This window comes from Scardinius erythrophthalmus, assembly GCF_964197995.2.
Source record: "Scardinius erythrophthalmus genome assembly, chromosome: 3".
NCBI classification, from domain to species: Eukaryota; Metazoa; Chordata; class Actinopteri; order Cypriniformes; family Leuciscidae; genus Scardinius; species Scardinius erythrophthalmus.
Genome location: NC_138223.1, coordinates 17,940,544 through 17,963,653, shown reverse-complemented (window position 1 = coordinate 17,963,653; position 23,110 = coordinate 17,940,544). Strand labels below are relative to the sequence as shown.

The window sequence follows — 23,110 nt, the reverse complement described above, 5'->3', positions numbered from 1 at the left end:
TGCTGTTATGCCAATACACCTTATTTGCAATGGGGGTTGAATAATTTTGATTACAGCTGTAACTGAATAACTCAAATATGTTCGCGCTACGTGTTGACCAAAGGCTCTCATCTGCATACGGGCATAAAGTTTGTTTCTGGCCTCTGTAAAGAATGTTTTGATATTAGTTTTATAGTTTTTTTCTACTTTGTGTTGAGCCTGGGAGTGTGGATTGTCTGCTTTCAATGTATAATAATATATATATATATATATATATATATATATATATATATATATATATATATATATATATATATATATATATATATATATATATATATATATATATATATATATATATAATTTTCTTTTTTTTTTTAATAAGGTAAAGGTTTTTCTCTTCGAGAACTCAATTCTCAATGTCTCCAATTTGTGCTTCACAGGGTCATTGAAATAACTTGGGACCAGTTTTGTGCAAGACATTTTCTTGAACTCTAACATAAGGTGCCTTTCAACAGTGGTCTGGATGAGTATCACAAAGCATTATGACACGCAACCTCGGCAAGCATCATGTAGCAAAGAAAAAAACAAACTTTAAGACACTTGTTGCACTATTTAATATTATTTTGTTTTTATGTTTGTAAAATGATTATTTTTCTTTTGAAATCTCCTTTGAATTTTACTTTTGGTGCAGACCTAGAGAAGTAAGTAAATGTCTTCTAGTTGCATGGAGTATCAAAGGTTAAGTGGGCAGTATGTTGGTTGGTTTGCTCAACCCATGATTTTGGAGTCTCATAGCAGAGTTAAACTTTAAGGCTAACTTTGATGTAATTCTGGAGAAGATCAGTTAATTTCACTTTTTTTGACATTTGTAATCTTTTGTTTCATAAAAGGGATACTTCACAAAAAGTGTATTTGTTTAACAATGTAGATATTTTAAAGTTAGAAATGTTTCTTTTTATGTGCTGTTATTCAGTAAACTTGTGACAAAAACAGCCCACTCAAAACGTGTACTCGGTGCATTCTGAAATTTGAAAGTGATGGTAGAGTCTCCACTTCTTTTATTCTCAAAGTGTATGTAGTGTGCTTTTACCCTGTATTTATGGAAACCTTTCTTACAACTTCTGTGAATTTACGTTGTTTTTCAAGTTGTGGAAAATCATTTAAGCATTAATTTACATCCAGGTTTATGTTCTTGTTGCACTACCAAACCCCAACTGCTACCCATTTTGTATTCTTATTTCTGACAACCATTGTTATAATGTACAGTGTATTTTTGGTGCAATGTTTTACTCTTGAGGAATATGTAAGATTCTGTTTTTCTTTCTTTTAAATTAAAAGCTTTTAAGATCACCCAGAGGCAATATGCTCCACATATCATTTCTTGAATATAACAAATTGTGATCTATAGCAGTATGAGACACCTACCTCCTGAAATCTACTGGTAAGGCATGGTAGTAGCAGCCTAAACTGATTACCCATTGTTGTAACAATGTCATTAATTTAGGCCTCTACCAAGAACATTTTAACTGGTTATACAGCCTGTATGTTTAGTTATTTAAATACTTTATTTGGTAGCTCTTTAAATCTGTTGTTTGTTAGCAGCCTGCAGCCCTGCCCCTTGAGTATGTAAAAAGAAGTTACCCTACTGTGGTTTTAGGTTTCGAGTCACCTGAATTCATTTAGGCTCCTTGTAACAAGACTGGCTAGGATTTCTGCAACAAGTTTAGTCAGTGCAACACTGAGATCACTTTAGATGGATAATTTGATTTGTACTTTGAGAAAGGTTTGGTTTTACATATAGCATAAACTAGATGTCCATTTCAAGCTACAAGATTTAATCCATAAATGCATCTAGAGGCATTTGCTCTGAAACTGCTGAAATAAGACATCCATCCATCTACTACTTTAGGGCCTCTAACCATTCAAACTAATGGAGTCATTCGAAACTTATGGCTAAAGTACAGACAACAGAGTTAAAATTATGCATTATATCTCTATACCTATGCCAACCATATGCTGGAGTAGGAGCTTGTAATGGGAATCATCAGGAGGCCTTCTGTATATAGTCTTACAATATTCAAATATGCCATTTAAAAGTTTTGGCCACTGTAAACTTGTTACCTGGTGCTAGATGTTGTACATAAACATACAAATTATGTACACACATTGTATTTTCTCTTTGTTTTTATACTTGCCTTTAAAGATGTCTCAATCACTAGAACAATAAAATCTCTTGCAAACAGATTTTGTCCTCCTGTCAGAGTAATTGTGTTACAGTTTTAAACATTTTATTCAGGTTTAAAAAATGCATACAAATGCAAGTAAACATTTCATATGGAAATATGAGCCGGCTTCTCAACCAACTTTCAAATATTAGCTGTTATTGACATGCACCAAATTTCCAACATTTAGTTCATAATAGGATCATTTTGTTAATAGTAAATTATAAAAGAGAGGGGTAGTTTGGTCAACTTTCTGTGCATTTTTTTAAAAGAACAGCCTCAAACAAGTAAATAAATGTTAACATGACTCCTTCCCAAGGACAACCTCTTGAGAGGTCCTGCAGATGCTTCATTCTAACAAAGGCAATTTTGACATCTACCCAGGTTGAGAGTGTAAGGAGTCAAGATTCCTTGAGAAAGTACAATAGAAATTTAGCAGTATGTCATTTCTATAGGAAGGACAACTTTCATCATAACTAATCCACTCTATGAGCCATTGGCCTCCTGGTTCATGAGGGCAGTCAGATCCTGCTTGGTTTTTTCCAGAGAAGCCATCTTGGCACGGCGACTTGGTCGCACTGACGGAGGCACTTCTGGAACATTCTCTTCATCACTATAGAAAGAATAAGAACAAAACACAATTGAAAGATAAACAATCTCAAATGTAATTTTGTAAATTAACAAAAAAAAAGAAAAAAAAAAGATGTGAAGACATCCTGAAAGAACCTTTCATCAGAGGATAACTCAGCTTTACTGGTTTTCTTCCCATTTTTTGCAGTGGAAGCTTTTTTCTGGCCTGAAAAACAGACTTGATAGCTAAGCACAACCATCATAAAAGCTACACCAAAAAACAAAATAAAATTCAATTTTATCAAATGAAATTAGACTGTACCTCGTTTTGCACGTTTAGGTTTAGTCTCATCTTTGTTCACCACCTCTGCAAGGACATAGACATACAGATAATGCAACAGCTACTTTATTTACTACAGGTATTAACATATCACGTCAATATTTGCAACCAGGAGTGGATTTTAAAGGGCGTTTTTACTGTTACAATATAAATATAGTGTACAGTACTTTAATTCAATTAATCGAGAATGAACTACAACTGAAAAATTCTATATTTGTTATAATATAAATGAAATCATAAATTACATAAATATACAAAAAATTTAAATACGTAAATGGGCACAGTGTAACTTTTTCGTTCAAAATTAATTTAAATAGTCAATAAACCAATACTTCTAGTCTTACCCTGATTCACTATGGTAAGCCCATTATAAGCATTTATATTTTAGACCGGGCGGGAACGTTTTCACAGGAAATTGCATACATAAGCCACTCGCCTGTGCGTCTTATCATATCCGTAAACAGAGAAAAGTTCCTCTGGCTACTTTGACACGTGTAGGGCTGCATGATATATTGTTGTAGCATCAATATCACGATGTGCGCAACCACAATAGTCACATCACAAGATGTGCGATGCCAAGTATAGGGATCGTAGTTGATTGGTTCCAGTTTGGAACGCATGTGATTTGCGGATTAATTGCAAAAGTTTAAAGTGCCCCAATTATGCTATTTTAAAGGCTAAAAAGGCAGATCAATTCTAACAGAGTTCATTGTAAAGCAGTAATCATTTATTTTTCTAGTTGAAGTTTTTTGTCCATGTTTTTTCCTAATCCCTCTCTTGTTTTAGTTATGAGACAGAGAGCCGAAGCACAACCACAATGTTCTTCCTCAAAATGCATGCAGTTTTGTTTAACTGCTAGAGGCCAAAAAGTTGCATAGTGTACTTGTAAAGATTTAAACAGAATCAACTGAAAATTATGAATCTGAACAATTACAACTACATGAATCAAATTAACAAATATTAGCTCAACTATCAACCCTTACATAAATGAAACTAGATAGGACTAAGAACAATGTTAGATGGAGAAATAAAATTATACTAATAAAAACCTTTTTTTCTTCCTCAGCCATTATACATTTTTGAACCTAGTGACAGGATGCTTAGCTCGCTTGCTTACCTCCAGTATTGTCATCCAAGTTAAGCAAAGTTGTGTCCTGGTTACTGCCTGATTTGGAACGATCCCCATTTAGCTGGTTACGAAGTTTTTCAATAACCCTTGTACAGTACTTATCTTTCACTTCCTGTAACACACAAGATGGAAAAACAGTGATCACTTGATGGATCATAAATAATTGCATACATTAATGACACATCCCATCAGTTAGATTGGCATTCATTTCTCATCCATTTCTGCTTAATCTGGTTAGAGAGATTAAGGATAAAAGCAAAAAACAACACGTACATGTTCACAAAAGAGACCTAACTCCAGCAGTACCTGTAAAATGTCTTTTAACAGTAGTTGCAATTCATCGTTGGCAGGTCCAGGTTCAGTGTTAATCTCCAGCCAGCTGAGAGTTTTACAGTAGAGACGCACCTCAGGAGCAGAAACGTCTCTCAAGATCTCATTACAAACATGCACTGCCAGGGAGTCATGCACAGACACAGCCTGCAAAAGAGATGTTTGATCATTTACATAATATCAACATATTAAAGTGCTTTAAACATAACCCATTACTGTTGTTTCTGTAAGCGTGCATGCAAGTTCAAGTGTACCTGTACGGCAGAAGGTTGCACAAGAGCACTGGGTCGTGTTAGTTCAACAAACAGTTCAGCCACGTTGGATGTGTCTACCTCAGACAATGGAGAGGTCACGGGAGCATTGAACAGAGTTCTCATGGTTGGCAGGAAACTCTCCTCCACACACTCTTGATTTGCTCTAGTGTACAACAATTACAGGAACAACTGTAAATATCTGGCTGTGCAGTTAAAGACTGGCAACAGTCTTTAACGTTAATGGCACCATTATTTTAATTCGGATGTACACGTTACATTATAGGGTTAGTTCACCCAAAAATGAAATTTTTTTTCATATCATTTTTTCAAATGATATTTGATGTGTTCTATGTATGCGTTTTGATTAGGGCTGTCAATCGATTAAATTTTTTAATCGCGATTAATCGCATGATTGCCATGAGTTAACTCGCGATTAATCGCATTTAATCGCACATCTTTTGATTTGTTCTAAATGTACCTAAAATTAATACTTTTCAAGTTTGTAATACTCTAATCAACATGGGCATGGATAATTATAGATGCTTTATGCAAATGTATGTTTATTATTGAAACCATAGTCAACAGAGCATGAAGACGAGACATGTTTCAAAGGTCATAGATGTTTTTCAAAGAACTTTTTCATGTCTATTAGACACATGTAGAAAGAACAAAGAAATACCAGGTTCCCATTACTTCTCTTTCTTTGCACTGAGCAATTTACTAACACAAACATGTTTAGATTTTTGCATGACAGGGCAGCTCTTCTGAAAATGCTAAATGTACATTTAGCAGAATTATTACATTATAGTTTGTCTCTCTCTGTGCCCATTTTGATTTAGCTAAATTCTCAATAAAACTGTTTTCATTGGTATATTTTACTGTTTCTGTTGTCAAACAATGGAATGAATATGAAATAGTGACTGAAACGCGACCCATTAAGACATAACTAGCTCTCCCTTTCAATATGTTAAGTTAATCTGCACAAAAATCCTGATAATCGAGCCGTCGTCTGATGAAATCAAAATATACACATAAGATAAAGACAATATCTGTGCTCTGATTTCGGCTATACTTGTAAAATTAGAGAAGCAACATAATATCTGTGTTTAACTGAATTAAAGCGCTGCTCCTCCGCGCGAGACGCAGAGAGAGAGGCGCGCGCGCGTGCTGGGAGAGCAGTACCGGCGGTACCGGTAGATTCTCAGAAACTAAATAAGGTTTGGGCGCTTTTTTGAAGGGAAAAAATAGCCAAAGGGGTCTGCAATGTCGCTAGGTTGGCAACACGGTGTATCTCCATTTCTCCAACTAGGGGTTGGGCCACGGGTCAAACAGAAAATACGCGCTGCGTTAATCGCGCGTTAAAAAAAATTAGTGCCGTTAATATGATTTTCCGTTAACGCGTTATTAACGCGCTAACTTTGACAGCCCTAGTTTTGATTAATGTTTATATGTGAATAAAAGGCTAAATTAAACCCGTTCACCATATAAAGCAATCCTGTTTCTTCAGAAGACTTGTATTAAACATCTTGCTTCATATGGATTACTTTTACAATCTCTTTATAATACCCTTTGAAAAAATGTAAGTTTTGGTGGAATGAATTTTCAATAGAGGGACTAAATTCTCTCAGGTTTTATTAAAAATGTTCATTTGTGTTTCAAAGATGAAAGTCACACTGATTTAGAAAAACAGGAGGGTGAGTAAAAAACTATTTTCATTTTTGGGTGAACTACCCCTTTAATTACTCAAAGCATTTACATGATTTTTGTTCAGTTTAAGCAGATATCCATACATGCATACCTGCTGGCTCGGGCATATAACTGTAAGAATACCCCCAGGCAATGCCGTAGTCTTTGGTCATCCTCTGTTACAGGATTGTACCACAATAGCACCAGACGGGACAGCATCTTTGGGCTTAGGATTCTCCCACAGTACATCAGCTTGGCCAGACCCTCTGCCGTCTCTGTGCGGAGCTCACAGATCTGAAAAATTTCAAATAGGTTTTTTTTTTTGCTACAGCATTTGCAGTACATTTACACCATCTAGTCATCATTTATAAACAGGGCACATTGTCAAATCAAGCTCCAGCAAGTTGCCTGCTTAAAGGAATAGTTCACTTTAAAATGAAAATTCTGTCATCATATAATCACCCTCATGTTGTTTCAAACCTGTATGAATTTCTTTCTTCTGCTGAACAGAAAGGAAGATATTTAGAAGAATGTCAGTAACCAGACAGTTTCTGGTCTCATTGACTTCCATAGTAGGAAAAAAATATACTATGGAAGTCAGTGGGACCCAAAAACTGTCTGGTTACTGACATTCTTCTAAATATCTTCCTTTCTGTTCAGCAGAAGAAAGAAATTCATACAGGTTTGAAACAACATGAGGGTGAGTATATGATGACAGAATTTTGATTTTAAAAGTGAACTATTCCTTTAAGGAGTTGGCAGAAAATCACTGCATAGGTTCAACATGTGAATGAAACTAACATCAACAGTTCTATCAAATAAAGGCTGTTCACAGCAATGTCAAGTCATCATGAAATCATGTTTTTTTAAATGGAATGCAGCAGTGTTTATAATTAAAAAAAAATTCTGAACACTTCAGAAAAACAACATCATTCTCTTCTCTGATGACGCATACACCAGTGTGAGGGCTATCTCTCAGAGAGTGCGCAAGTAGCCTACTGGATAGTTTAAAATCACTTGAATGTTTAAACTGATAAGACTTAAGACGTGAAAATGATAAACTAGTTACTGATGGCCCGATTGTGCAAGTGAAAATTCAGTCATGTCCCGACTCAAATGCGAGAGTGTGGTATCGCCGCCTGCAGCGCTTGACGCTTGCCTTGTGCAACATATTTTGAGAGAAGAGAGAGAGAAGACGAAGCAGCACCGCTGAACACTCAAGCTGTTTGTGAAATTGCATCTCGGAGAAAGTTTGGTTGTACTCGACGGTGTGTTTTTGCTTGCGTTTCCACCTTTACCGGTAACAGTTTTTTTGCATAGGCCTATTTTGCAAAATATTGTGCTTTGTTGGAGGTCTGGTAACCAAACCACTTCCATTCTATTGAAGTAGCTCCCTTTTTACATAGCTACTAACTCGTCATCAGAAGCTGACCAGCTGCTCTTACTCTCAGACAGGTGTTGTTGTGCACGCTAGAGAACGTAAATGCGCCATACGTCATCGCGTCACTATATCATTGATATTGCGATATGACACCTAAGTTCCAGTAGTGTACCTTTAACATGTGAAAGTGCCTAAAGTGATGGATATGCAGTACCTCACTATCAAGGAATTCTGAAAGCATCCTCAGAATGCCCTGGACGGTACTCTCCTCTTCAACTTGTTGGTCAGGTTGTCCGTTATTGTCTGGAGAGTCAGGTGCCTGGGAGGTAGGAGGAGCAGACTTGTCTTGCAGGATGTTAAGGCCATTGAGCAGGAGCTGGTCAATGAGAGCTCGGAGAGCACTGATCCTGATTTTAGGCTCGTCTAGCTGTGTGATCTAAAAAACACACAAAATAATCTCCAAGCTTTCAAGACAAAATTAATTTGGTCATCGTTAACACAAATGTTTAAATACCTGCAAGAGCAGCACAAGGTGTGTGTTAGCGAGGTCTTTACTATGGAGAGCAGCAGTTCCCAAACAGATGACAGCCATGTTGCGCACAGCAGGGTTAGGGTTAGACACACTTGGCAGTATCTAGGAATGAGAGAGCACTCTGAAGTTATATTCCCATAACTGCAGCTCCAGTTATGCACTACACTGATTTGTGAACAGAGTCCAGTAACCGAAGTGGCTTGTGATAAAAGCGCCATGCAGACCCAAGTTTTTCATATACTGCAGAAAAGCAGGAAATGATTATTAATGTGAGTGCTTTTATGAATGAGTATGAGTACCAGTGACTCTATCAGAGCATTCATGGTAGGGCAGATTCCTCTCTTGATGTTCATTTGCTTGAACAACTCGGCACACATCGTCAGACATTTCAACAAAGTCTCTGGATCACTCTGGGGAAAATACACATGACATGTGATTACATTATGTGAGATTATATTTAAATTAAGCACTTAATGTAAGGCTTAATATGTACATGCACGTTAATGGTGTCAACTATGCTTGTTCACCTAAAATGTGACACCAAGACTCAAGCCATTCACACGATATTTGTTCTCACACTTCGTCTTGTAATATGTTAATTTATGACACTGATTGAGCAATTCACTAACTAACTTATGCTCATATGATACAAGTTGAACAAATTTTAATACAACAACTATCCACAAAAATAATTCCAAGACCAATTAATCATGTATACTGTGACTGACAACATAGTGATAGACAAAATTAAAATTGACAATTATCTAATCAGCAGATATTTGTTGGAAGACCTATATTTTAAAATATAATTTATTACCATGATGGCAAAGCTGAATTTTCAGCAGCATTATTCTTCTGTACTCACATGACTCTTCAGAAATCATTCTAATATGCTGAATTGGTGCTCAAATAAGATTCTTATTAAAGGGATAGTTCACCCAAAAATGAAAATTAACCCATGATTTACTCACCCTCAAGCCATCCTAGGTGTATAAGACTTTTCTTTCAGACAAATACAATCGGAGATATATTAAAAAATATCCTGGCTCTTCCAAGCTTTAAAATGGCAGTGAATGAAGGAACAGATTTTGAATTCCAAAAAAGCGCATGCATCCATCATAATGCATGCGGGGGGTTGATAATGGCCTTCTGAAGTAAAATGTCCATATTTAAAACGTCATAAAGCTAAAAATAACTAGTTTCCGACAGACGGCCATACACATCGATTTACAGTGAAAGAGTAACCCCTGAGCTGATGCATTGACGATTGCGGAAGCGCAGAGGATAGAGCAAAACAAACCACCGGTCATGAATCAGAAGTCTAAAACAAGAATTTTTAAAGAGAAATGTCAGAGGATTTTGATATAAGAGAAGAGGAGCTTGAGTTTGTTGCCCAGCCCTATTTGTTTGAACCGCGATACATCAAAGCTTGTGCTACTCCTATATTGCGTCAGGGGTTATTCTTTTGGCGCAAGTCGACCTGCGTAGGCCTTCTGCTGGAAGCTAGTTATTTTCGTTTTTAAAGTATTAAATATGGATATTTTTTAGAGCCCGACCGATATGGATTTTTGGGCGCCGATGCCGATACCGATAAAAAAAAGCCAGATACCGATATATCGGCCGATATTATTTATGTGTATATTATAATACAGTAGCAATATTATTTATGTGTTTTTTCTTCTGTTGAAAATAAGTTATTTGGATGAATGTGGGTAACCAAACAGTTGATGTACCCCAGTGACTTCCATAGTATATTTTTCTCCTTTGGAAGTCAATGGGGACCAGCTACTGTTTGGTTACCCACATTCTTCAAACTATTAATATTAGAAAAATATTAGAAGGAAATTAATACAGTTGGAACAACATTAGAGTGCCTGTAAATAATGAGATCATTTTTATTATTGGGTGAACTATCCCTTTAAGGACAAGCGGCAATGTGTTTACAATTGCTACTGTCTCTTTAAGAGCTGAGCACGACACGTCTAATGTACACGCATTTGACAAGCAGATTTTCTCTTAATTTTTGCCTTTACTTCAGACAACCGACTTTATGTAAATCTTGTGTGTATTTAACAGTATTAGCACAATAATACTCGAAAGATAACTTTTGTGAACTGCAGTGTTAACATTTTATGTGAATATAGCCTACGTCGCGTTGTTCCGCTTCACTCTCGGCTTATTTAACCGCAGCAAAACTGGACATGATAGTCACGAATTTTGTCATCCTTATTTGAGTTAAGAGAACTGATAGGGATGTTCTTTTAATTGTTATTCAAGCAATGTATGTCTCGTGAGTCGTGACCAACTCACCATGAACACAGTTCACCGCTGATCTCACTCGCGGTTCTCTCTGCCCGACTCGGGCTGGATCAGCAGGTTGCAGAATGTGTGGCGCGTTGTACACGAGTGTTGCCAACAGGGACGGTGTAGGGTGCCCTCTGGTGGACAAACTATACAACGCCAACACTCATAACATGGTTGAAGGGTGTTTCGTCCGTTTTTATTTTATTTTTGAAATATTCATTTATCGGCCGTTATAAATGCCGATACCGATAGTTTTGAAAATGCCTAATATCGGCCGGGCTCTAATATTTTTCTTACAAAAACCCAATGCTTTGCTTCAGAAGGCCTTTATCAACCTCCTGGGTCGTATGGATTACTTTTATGATAAATGGGTGCGCTTTTTTTTTTACTTCAAAATCAGGAACGCCATTATAAAACTTGGAAGAAAATTTGTATTTTTTTTTATATAATTCCGATTGTGTTCATCTGAAAGAAGAAAGTTATATACACCTAGGATGGCTTGAGGGTGAATAAATCATGGGATAATTTTCTTTTTGGGGTGAACTAACCCTTTAATAATAACAGTTGAAAACAGATGTGCAACTAAAGATTGTGGAAACTGATGCATAATTTTTCAGAATTCTTTGAATAAAAAAAAGTTCATAAGAACATTTATTTGAAACATTATAAATGTATTTACTATAACTTTTTATTAAAATGTATGCTTGGTGAATAAATGTATTCTTTTATTTTTTTAATGTATGTGAGTGTCTTTGTAAATTAGTACCTTCTCCACACGCTGCTCCTTGATATTTTCAGCAGGCTGCGAAGCCTCCAGGGCAAGCTGGTTCTTGAGCTCTTCCAGCTGAGAGATGGAGTCTTTCAGCTCAGCTGCACGACTGAAGTCCTGACAGCTGATGCAATCTTCTAAAGTCTGCTTGGCCTCCATTATCTGCACTCGCACCTCAGCTAACTATAAAAAAAAAAAGTTAAAATGATGCCAATCTCATGCATTACGTTGATGCCATTAAGCATCAGTGGTTTATGAAGTTTCACTCACTCTAACTTGCTTTCTGCGTTTCTCATTCTCATCCACAGGTTCAGAGATGGGAAAAATGGGCTCTCTCACATCAGAGATTATTTCAGCAACCTGATTAAAATAACCGCACACATACAAAATTAAACCTTCAGTGAATTGCTGTAGAGACACTTGACTGCATAAATCAGCAGATCTCAAAGGCCACATTTACATAGTCAACCAATTAATTTTTTTCAGCAAACTGCCACCGATAATTCTTGTTGCATGTTCTCCATCTGAGAGGACTACACTGATTAGGGTTGTAACTTTGACGCTAATATCACGGTATATGGTTATCATATCGTGCACATTTGTTTATCTGCGGTATTTGGGGGGGGGTCATTCAAACGGCCATTCACTCCCATTATAAAGCTTGGAAGAGCCAGGACATTTTTAAATATAACTCTGACTGTCTAAAGGATGTCACATACACCTAGGATGACTTGAGGGTGAGTAAATCATGGGCAATCAATTTTCATTTTTGGGTGCACTATCCCTTAAATTACTAGTATGTACTATGAAGAAATATGTTACTATTGTAGAATAGAATGTACTTCTCAAAATAATAATACTAATAATACTAATACTAATAATAACAACAACAACAACAACAGCAGCAGCACAATTTTAGACAAAAAAAAAATTATATTCCTTAATGTTTGTTTTAATTTATCAAATCTTTGTTGTGCAGCACTTTTCATTTGATTACATTTTTAAAACATTATTTAATTTTTTTAGTTTTACGCACTAATTGATTACCGCCGTTTTTTTGTAATATATTTGAATTAAATTAAATTTTCTGAATAAAATACATTTCATTCTTCTCATTCGATTACTAAATTGAGATTATACATGTTTTTGATTATTCAAATATGAATAAACAAAACAAACAAATGGTTTCAAGTTTGTTATAGTAAAGCTTTTTTTTTTACCAAAACCCCTGTTTTCATTCAACTGTCCTTTTAACTGATGATAATAAGAATTGATTGTTTAACAATTTTCTGAGACAGTTTTCAAACCATGAAAGTCTCATAATGTTACAAATCTAACACTGATACAATCTCTGGCTGCCACAAACAGAAGACTTTTCCTCTTTAAAAAAAAAAATAAATGTATGTATGAGTATGATGTTCTCACAAGGACTGACCATCTGAATTTTCTGTGCGTCATCTCGTAGAATGCCAATCAGTTTCTCCACCAGCAAACCAATCAGAGAAGTGGGTGTGTTGGGCATCACAAGAATCTCCTGGAGCACTGCTACCATGCGCTTCCTAGAACAGGTCATGGGAAGATTAAGACTTTAATATCTAGATTTGCAGTTAATAAATACAACAGACTTTTATGGGTGTTATACAAGTTATACAGACATAAAGGGAGGAAAAGGACTATCAAAAACTGAAGATGATAATAGTCTAAAATGTTTAATCTACATTGATCAGTAAGAGATCAGAGTACTGAGAACTCAGACCTGCCGCCTTCTTCAGAAGTGTCAAGACACCCAACTAGAAGAATCAGCTGCTGTCCAACAAACTCTTGGGTCATCACCATCTCAAGCTGTGTGATATCAGCTTTTTGCTCCTCAGACAGTGGAGTAATGCTCTTTAGATAACTGAAACAAAAAGACATCCTTTTTTAGCTGGGTTATCATTTGCAAATGTTAAGTGTTTAACTGAATTCAAAAAGAAAATTAAACATGGAAGAATAATTAACCCAATTAAAAGGGTTACAAGAAACAAAAGTGTAGAGCATATTCACCTGTATAGATACTCTGCAAAGATGGCCGCCTCAGGGAGTAACTTCTCCAGTAATTCCTCACCCTCATTTCCTTTACTCTTGACAAACTCACACAACGCTCTCCAGTACAAGACGTTTTCACATGTTAGGGAGTCCACAGTAATTAGTTTCCTATACAGAGGCACATACACATAAAATACATATCTAAAAGCTTATCTGATATGGGTTTTTAATTTCCAGTACAGTTTACCACTACTTCTGCCATTAGTTCCTGGCAGGCCCACAATGAATCTTCACACTTTTCAAATTTCTTATGCCAAATATGGGAAAAACTAGCAGAATATTTATGGTAACATTTGATTCAGGGTTTCTGCAGGTATCTTCAAATAATTGTGTGCGTTATTGTTCGTTCAAGCCAGGTTCAAGCACGAAAGAGAACTATTCTGGCACGCTGTCTGTGTACACGATACTAGCGTCTTTCTGTACCTTGTGTGTGTTACTTAGACAGGACATTCACATTTTCTCTTGTCGCGCTTGAATGGTTTAAAAGAATTTGCATGAATAAAAGCGGGATCATATACAGGGTTTTTCCTGGGTCAAAATTGGTCTTCGGTGGTGGCTGACCGACATGGTCATCCACACACAGCAAAGAGTACCCTAGTACCCACATGATCTGCAAGCCAATATTGACAATACATGTTAAATTTAAAATAAATACAAAGAAACAGTTTGTGATTTTTTTCTTAACCTATTTATTCAGGAAAAAACGATCACTGTCAGGCTAGATAGTAAAAGAAAGCGATTACAACTTATTTTATATCTATACCTTGACGTTTGTTTCTTTTGTTCCTCGTTGTTAATATTTGGTTGTTCATTCTTTTATTTTATTTATTTTGGGGGCCATTTTCTTCCAGACTGTGGCTGATAATTCAATTTTAAACCTCTTCCAAATTATATATAGACTGCAATTATCAGACACAGATATTACCTGTCACTCTCACTGTCATCCTTTCTTGCCCTCTTTGCAAAAAAAGCTGTGATTTTTCCACAACTGGCTTTCATTGTTTTGAAAGATGGTGGGCGATATGGCAAAAATATCATATCACGATTTTTTTCAGGGAAATCACGATTCACAATTTTATCACGATTCTTTTTATGTTGGTTTTACTATTTTGTGACTTAGCATTACAGCCAAACTAATGTCCATATTTTAAAAACAAAGCCTTAGGTAACAAAATAAAAAAATAAAAAAAGGCAGACAGGGGCGAAGATAAAAATATTTGTCATTATTTTCTTTGTTATTAAAAATTAAGATCAAAGATACACATTACACATACACAACTTAATATACAAATTAAAAAAAGGGTAGTATATTTAGTATAGTATAGTATATTTTTCTCCTATGGAAGTCAATGGGGACCAGCTACTGTTTGGATAGCCACATTTTTCAAAATATTAATATTAGAAAAATATTAGAAGGAAATTAATAGAGGATTGGAACAACATTAGAGTGCGTAAACTATGAGATAATTTTTATTTTTGGGTGAACTATCCCTTTAAGGACAAGCGGCAGCGTGTTTACTATAACTACTGTCTCTTTAAGAGTTGTGCGCGACGCGTCTACTATACACGCATTTGACAAGCAGATTTTCTCTCAATTTTCTCAAGTTTGCTTTCACTTTAGACATAACCGACTTTGTTTATGTAAACCTTGTGTGTATTTAACAGTATAAGCACAATAAGACTCGAAAGATAACTTAGTCAAGTATCCAGGCGCTGGTAGACAGGCTTTTAGTGCATGTGAGCTTCACATGTACGCGCTGAGGAACTCACACGTAACAGTGCATCAGCACGCGAATTAGCCTAAATGTTTAACCGACAAGGCATTAAAGCACATGCAAATTATGAACTGCAGTGTCCCGTTCCGTTCCGCTGCGTTAACATTTTATGTGAATATACGTCGCGTTGTTCAGTATGTTGGGACCATAGACTGTAAAAAAAAATACAGGGACAGAGGCGCCAGAACAGATATAATGCACGATTCTACGATATTTCTTTAAAAGCAGATCGTGGAGACATTATAATCATCCACGATCAAAAACCCTAAACCACTTCAAACTGGATAGATTTTTTGTGTTTATTTAAAGTTATGTCAGCTGCATGTGCAGAATGCTTGTCACAAGTTGTAAGAGAAGATAAGGCAACTTTTTTTTGACTGCAATTCACACCCAGTGCTAATTCAGCAAAAATATTCTCCGAATACACCACGTGAAACATGGATTCGGTCTTCCGACCTTTAGGATCAGTTGATTTTGATGCGAGGGAGAGAGCAAAGAAGACGGAGAGTGCGCGCGCGGGGGTGGGGCGCTGTGATCGTTCTCTCCGTCACTCCGTCAGTAGCCTGCTTCACTCACAAAACCCAATTACAGATCAAATAAGGCTTTGGCGGGACAAAAAATCGTTTTGGCGGCCGCCAAAAAATTTTCAATGTAGGAAAAACCCTGATATAATGTAAAACTAGCCAAAGGATGAATTAACGGATGCTGCGTTAATTGCATTAAATATTTTAATGCGTTAAACTGTCTTCCAGCCACTTCTGCTGGAAATTGCACTTTCCCATTTTTCTGGTCTAGTTTTATTCCTGTTATTCCTAATGTACAAAATGCCCACATCATGGCAATTTTAGTCAGGCCAGAAGCCAAACTGGTTCTGCATTTATCACACTAACGTGCATTAATTATGAAGGCTATATTCAAATTGATAAAGTAAAATGTTCTTCAAAACAATATCAACATTTTTAATGCCTGTAGGATTAAAATGTAATGCAATTTAAGGCCTTAATTTTCACAAAATTCATTTAATGACTTTTAATGCTCAGTGGAAACCTTGTTGCTTGAATGCAGCTGAAAGTACTATGCTTCTACTAATAGCTGAAAGCAAAGCACAATGAAAATAATAATAATAAAAAAATTGCAATAAACATTTTCCAAGATGTCAAATGGACATACAAATGCCCTATCTGTACATGTTTTAAAATTTTGGTTAACTGAATTATGCCGCAAAACTGCAGTGACTGAAGTATGCTTGTTCTGGTGTTTAGATTCAAGTAACTGACCTCTCATCCAGCCTGATACCGTTCTGCAGGAGTTCATCAGGGTCTGTTGCCATGGAAAAGATGGCATGTAAGGTAGTCACTGCAGTTTCTGCACAGTTCTCTACATCCAGTTTGTGCAGCAACTGCAAAACATCTCCCTGCAGCAAGCGAAGCCAAGCAGGCAGCAAATGGGTCTTGATGACCTCCTTCACTGAGTCTAAGGGAAATGGACATGATTTGTTAATTGACTTATACTGCCCTGTCAGCAGTAAATATAATATAATATATTATATACAATGTACAAAATTATAAGATAATCAAGTATAAGCTTAATACAAGACAAAAATTCTAAGATGCATTCAGGCGATACTTTGCCACATATTTCCAATAAACATGTTTTATGTCAAATATTTCTAATAAACATGCTTGTTGTCTGATATTATCATCTAGGCAATGTAGTTCAGTAAGATATGTTTGATAGTAAAAATTATTTGAAAGGGCAGACAGAATGAGGTGTTTTCCTTAATAGTAGAAACCTGTGTTTGAGTCTTTAATGACCCAGTTGTCACCTAAAAAACAACTTGTTTGTGCCTAGGACTTTGTTGTTAGGAGATAGGGCTGCACAATTAATCATATCGCAATTGCGATGTCAAGCCTATGCGATTATATGACTCAAAATGCTGCGATTTTATGAAATAAATAAATGCATGAGTGGACATGACAACCCATTCTCTCTGAGAGCTGTTTGCCCATTTTCTACACTGCTAATTAAAAGAAGATCAGTCAGTTTCAGTTTAGGTAGTGGCATGTGTGGCGCATATGGTCACGTCATGACCATAGACTGTAAAAAATATGGACAAAGCGTCTGTGACGTCACCCATAGACTTTCTGAAGTACGGGTTTGAAGCCGTTTATGGGGGGTATGGGCGGCACCATCTTGGAAAATCTCGGGAAATCCTAACCCCGCCCACCTTCTGGCCAATCCATATATGGGTAAAAGGGCGGGCTTTGCATGAGACTGGAACGATGTCATTTTCGCGTGAAGAAAGCAACATAAACAACAATTGATGACATACAGCAGATCTTGTTCTTGCTTCTCAGCGTGTTTGTCACAAGAAGCCAAGTGCCGACATTAGACGTTTCTCGATAGCAAGTACGCAAAGTTCGGACTTAATTGAAGTCCGACTCAGGAGAATGACTCCCGAGGACGCGAGTCCGGTTATTCTGCGTCACTCAGCTCGCTCTGCTACTCCGGTTATCTCTGTATGTATATTTTAGGCAACAATAAAACGAAATATGTTATAAAACACCACACTGCCTCTTTTCGTTTTAATTTAAAGAAATCTTAAACATTATAGCCACACAAATGTGGTTCAGGCAACGCGTATTGATTATATTCACTGCATATAACATTAGCCTATTTATAACAAAACGAAATATAAACACAACCCTGCCTCTTTTCGATTTATATAATATAAAAATATTAAACATTTTAATATGGTCCTGGCAATATGTGCATTTGTACTAAACAACAGATGTTGCAGTAAACAACATTACAGACCATCTTCGTTGTATTAAAATTTAAAATGACAAAACACAACCCAGTCTCTTTTTGTTAAATTTCAGTTTTATCAATATTAGCCATTATAAAAGTATAAGTAAAAGGTACAAGAAGCTATACAAATAAAGCAAACAATTCAGTCAAACATACAAAGTCAGCGCTCTAGTCTAACCATACAACGGTAAAGTTAAATAGCTTATAAAGTTATGAAACTTCACTTAGTCCTCAGCCAAAACGATTGGCCAGGGAACAAATTATAGATTCACGAGACCAAAAATCGCCCGTTAGATACACACAAGACGAATTATATCACGTTTAACCACTACAGAGACGCCAGAGTCAGCGGCAAACGTCAGAACGACTAGCCGAGGAAAGGCTGTTCCAGGCGGGGTACATGAGCGCCCAGTGATCGCCTGCACCTCACAACCTGGATACAATTTTCATAAATCTTTATAAATAAACCACAGATTTGAGCTTTAAACAACTACATTCTTGCCTGAAAAACTCTTAAAACTACATTAACTGTAAATTAAAAAATATGTTGTCATTCTCCTTGGCGCAGCCTATGCTCGTTATCAGCTGTCAATCAAGCTGTCAATCAAAGTTAACCACGCCCTTATTTGTCATACATTTTATATCTAAATACGATCTAAACTAACGAGTTAGAAAAAAAATTCACCCCCCTCACAGTTGTCAGGCACTCGGAACCTATCGAAAAATACAATAAAAGGTCCATGGGACCAACCTGTAAAAACATGAATTTATGCTGTGAAAATGGACATTTTAACATGGGGTCTATGGAGATTTGCTCCCTTTTGGGACCTCCCTCTAGCGGATTTTCAATGTATTGCAGTTTTTCGCACTTCCGGGTAGGCTTTTAACCATACGTAATATCAGCTGACAGGGCTCTCAGTATGTTTACAGCATTAGGCGAGATATTTTTTTTCTTGAGAAAAATTACTGTACCTAATATTTATCCAAATAAATGATTTGAATTGAAATCGTGAAGCTTGTGTCAAGAAATGATAAAAACAGTAGCCAACAAGTCATTGTACCATGTTATCACTAAACTTAATTCTGTTTAGTTACCAAATGTTTTGACAATCGCAATACACTTACACCAAAAATGATCCAGACTGAGTTTAGACAAAGCATATGTGTTACATCTTACTTAAATGTCCCTGCTTGTCTGGACAGAATGTTCAAAATATCTTATTTTCATGAGCATACAAATTTTTTTATTTGTTGTTCTATTTATTTTATACTATTGTACTATTGAGACAATAACAGGTTTGCAGTAATGCAAAGATATCATTATTTAATTTGTAAAAAATATTTTAATTTGAAAACACTGTGCATTTAGTTGTTGTTGCTAGTTTGAGCTGAACATTTCAGCATTATCACTAATCTGTGTGTGCATTTTCCTTGAGAACCAAGCAAGTTGACTCATGAAACCATTTGTTTATTATATCGCAATCGATATATTGATCTCAATAATCCCAATATGACATTTTCCCCAAATCATGCAGCCCTAATAGGAGACAATGCACATGAACTCTAATACATGCGTTGGAGAGTTTGATCAACAAACACGACAATGTCCTTACCTGCAGAGTCACTGAGGCCTTCATGCAATAGACTCACTCTCTGAGCGATGCTCAGAGCTCGAATATGCACTTTCTCTGCCAGTACCTACCAGTACACATACATAAGCGCATCATATTTATTGCATACACTACCATTAACTTAATGAACTAAAGTTAATACCTTTATTATTCAGCAAGGATTCATTAAATTTATCAAAACTGACAGTAAAGACTTTCACATAAATAAAAAACACCACTATTTACTAATTGTAAACTTTTATTGCAGATTAGTCAATTTGGTATTTTCTTAGACATTTTTACCTGATAAGCAAGTTTCCTGACTTTCTCTTTGACGTCTCGGGTGCGCTTGTAGATTTTAGAGAGTGTAGCAGCCGAGGGAGCGATGCAAGACAGCACAGCACGTCGAACCTCCGGGTTCGAGTCATTTTCCAAAAGCAGAATATAAGCTACAAACACAAAGAATTAATCACATTTACCTTGTTTAAATTTACATTCCTTGGAAATTCATGGATCAATTTTGAACGTTAACATGGTTAAGTAGGTATTTTAGCTCAATGTCCGTGAGTGAAAGTATGAGCATTCAGAGTACCTTTAATAGTGGGGCAGTCTGAGTCATTGGGGTCCTGAAGTCTGGCCAAGGCCAGTGCTGCCTGAATCCTGACATTAGGGTATTTGTCTGTTACTCTGACCAGCATGGCTTCATGGATCCTATCACACAGACCATCATCGATCTGAGCATTCTCACTCAGACTGCCCAGCAACTTATTCGCCAGCTGACAAACACGAAACCGCACAGCATGGCTGCTTGCACCGTGAGACTGTGGGAGGGAAAAATATGGTAAAGAGATGGATAAGAAATCGAATAAAAACAAAGGTACACTTTGAGATATGACTTTTTCCCAAACCCAAATGTCTGCATGAGTGACACTACCTCCAACAGGAAGTTGAACAGAAAGTTCAAAAACTCATTGTCATCATCATCTTCCTCCTCCTCCTCCTCAGTCTCCTCATTAACAGGCGTTTCGAAACTCGCAGCAAACTTAGTGACAAAATCAATGACATTCTCCACTGCAGGCTCTCGGGTGTAAATGATCATTACATACTTCAGGCATCGGATGAACTCCTCATGGAATTCGGACTTATCTTCCAACTACACAGAATTAAAAATGACCTCATTTAGAAGATTGTTTGATGTGTCAGACAACATGTTAGAAAAAGTTCCCATGCACCTACACTACCTTTCAAAAGTTTGGGGTTGGTAAGATTTTATAATGTTATAGGATTAGTTCTCTCAAAAATGAAAATTCTGTCATTAATTACTCACCCTCATGCCGTTCCAAATGTGTAAGACTTTTGTTCATCTTCAGAACACAAATGAAGATATTTTTAATAAAATCAGACATTTCTGTACCTCCATTGACAGCTACAGAACAAACTTTGAAGCTTCAAAAAGTTTATAAAGAGGTCATAAAACTAGTCCATATGAATTGAGTGGTTTAGTTAAAATTTGCTGAGAAGACACAATAGCTTTATATGAACAGATTGAATTTAGACTTATTCACAAATAAACATTCATCATCTCACACATAAATTGTGGTAAACAGAAGCTTAAACATGTTTGCTTGACGTGCAAGAATCAAAGAGGTTTATTCTTGTGTGTTACACAGCACATTTGAGCTTCTGCGTAAGGTTTGTTCACGCGGGTCAAGCAGGTTCGGTTCAGCTTCTGTCTATTGTTTGCTGATCAATGTTTATACGTGAATAAAAGCCTAAATTCAATCTGTTAATCATATAAAGCGACCAAGACAAGTCTCATCAGAAAATTTGGACTAAACCATATGGATTAGTTTTATGGATCTCTTTCAAAGTGTCAAAGTTTCAGTTGAGTAGCCGTCTATGGAGGGACAGAAAGCTCTCAGATTTCATCAAAAAGATCTTAATTTGTGTTGTGAAGATGAACGAAAGTCTTACAGGTTTGTAGCGACATGAGGGTGAGGGTTTGGGGCAACTATCCCTTTATTGAACGGTCAATTATAACCACCAAGAATGCATTTATTTGACCAAAAATTCTGTAAAAACTGTAATATTGTGAACCATTATTATAATTTAAAATAATACAATTTTCTGTTTTAGTATATTTTAAAATGTTATTTATTCCTGTGATGGGAAAGTGGATTTTTTAGCAGCCATTACTCCAGTTTTCAGTGTCACATGATCCTTCAGAAAACATTCTAATATTCTGATTTGGTGTCAAACATTATTACCAATGATGAAAACCGTTATGCTGCTCAATATTTTTGAGGAAACCATTAGCTATACCTTTTTTTCAGGTTTCTTTGATGAATGTAACGTTAAAAAACAATAGCATTTAAAGTTATTTGAAATAGAACTTTTTTTTTTTTATCAGTTGAATGTTTTTTTCCTGAATAAAAGTATTCATTTGTCAAATACTGCCCCCAAACTTTTGAACGATAGTGTACATTATAACATTCAAATAATTATGCTGCACCTTATTATATCTAGTCTTCAAACTGGCAACAAGTTTCGCCTTGTTATTATGAGCTTTCTGTGCGCGACGGAAAGCCTCTTCAATCTCCAGATCAGCGTCTCCAGGCATGTTGATGTTGCTGAGACACAAAAACAAATTAACGTTACATGCCATCCTGCATGTGAATGAATGATATTTGATATACGTTTACAAATCCAAAACACCCAAGGAACACCGCATCTTGAGGACATCCGCTTAAACATGTATTTTGTTTTTTAGTTGTTTTAGTGTTAGCTGTTAATAACACACTTCACAGGTTAAAAATAATTAGTCACAACAAATGTCGGGTAACGTTAAGCCAGCACGACAGAATCGTTACCTGATCTTTCCTCCACCCATTGGACACTTTAATGATCTAAATAAAAAGTTATTCGTTAAATAAGCTATACGACACAGCACGATGTATGTTATCCCACAACAAATCAAACACATGAAAGAAGAGCACTGATTAAATGGTTGGATTACAATTCAAATTCCATAAATAAAACAGGTAACGTTATTTGTTTGTACGTAAGTTATAAAATGAACGACACCGCCTCGATAAACTGCTAACGTTAGCCCCGACAGTTACCAACAACACAAAACATGACGAAATAACTCATAATTATCATTTTAACAAATAAAAATGTGTCAGAACATTCTTCCTTGCGAGTGTATATGCTTAAAAGTTCATTTTTTGCTAAAAAAAAAACAACAACAACAAACAAACAAACAAACACTTTAATCCGCGACGTACCTTTAGGGAAGTCTTCTATCTCTTGAACAACGGTGAAAGCGCC

At 36.2% G+C, this 23,110-nt stretch overlaps 2 protein-coding genes across 4 annotated transcripts in view; one reads left to right on the top strand and one right to left on the bottom strand.

The window, feature by feature from the left end:
* The window catches only part of lcorl (ligand dependent nuclear receptor corepressor-like), a 19,034-nt gene extending 16,815 nt beyond the window's left edge, over positions 1-2,219 (top strand). For both annotated transcript variants that reach the window (XM_081361280.1, XM_081361281.1), the window contains exon 8: positions 423-2,219. In XM_081361280.1, coding sequence (XP_081217406.1) covers positions 423-436 — 14 coding nt within the window. In that variant the 3' untranslated portion in view covers positions 437-2,219. The remainder of the gene's footprint in view (positions 1-422) is intronic.
* ncapg (non-SMC condensin I complex, subunit G) lies at positions 2,119-23,110 on the bottom strand. 2 transcript variants are annotated; one of them, XM_081361284.1, is made up of 23 exons: positions 23,068-23,110; positions 22,651-22,686; positions 22,293-22,410; positions 20,715-20,933; positions 20,373-20,601; positions 20,084-20,229; positions 19,784-19,868; positions 16,637-16,832; positions 13,543-13,692; positions 13,256-13,396; positions 12,935-13,058; positions 11,770-11,859; positions 11,497-11,682; positions 8,726-8,836; positions 8,409-8,528; positions 8,109-8,330; positions 6,626-6,807; positions 4,828-4,990; positions 4,550-4,720; positions 4,232-4,355; positions 3,097-3,141; positions 2,931-3,000; positions 2,119-2,817 (listed from the first exon to the last, which is right to left on the bottom strand). In XM_081361284.1, exons 2-23 carry the CDS (start codon positions 22,668-22,670, stop codon positions 2,691-2,693), a joined length of 3,039 nt encoding a protein of 1,012 aa, XP_081217410.1. In that variant the 5' UTR covers positions 22,671-22,686; positions 23,068-23,110; the 3' UTR covers positions 2,119-2,690. The 2 variants fall into 2 exon arrangements, with proteins under 2 accessions (XP_081217410.1, XP_081217411.1); XM_081361285.1 differs by lacking the exon at positions 22,651-22,686 and having other exon boundaries at positions 2,173-2,817.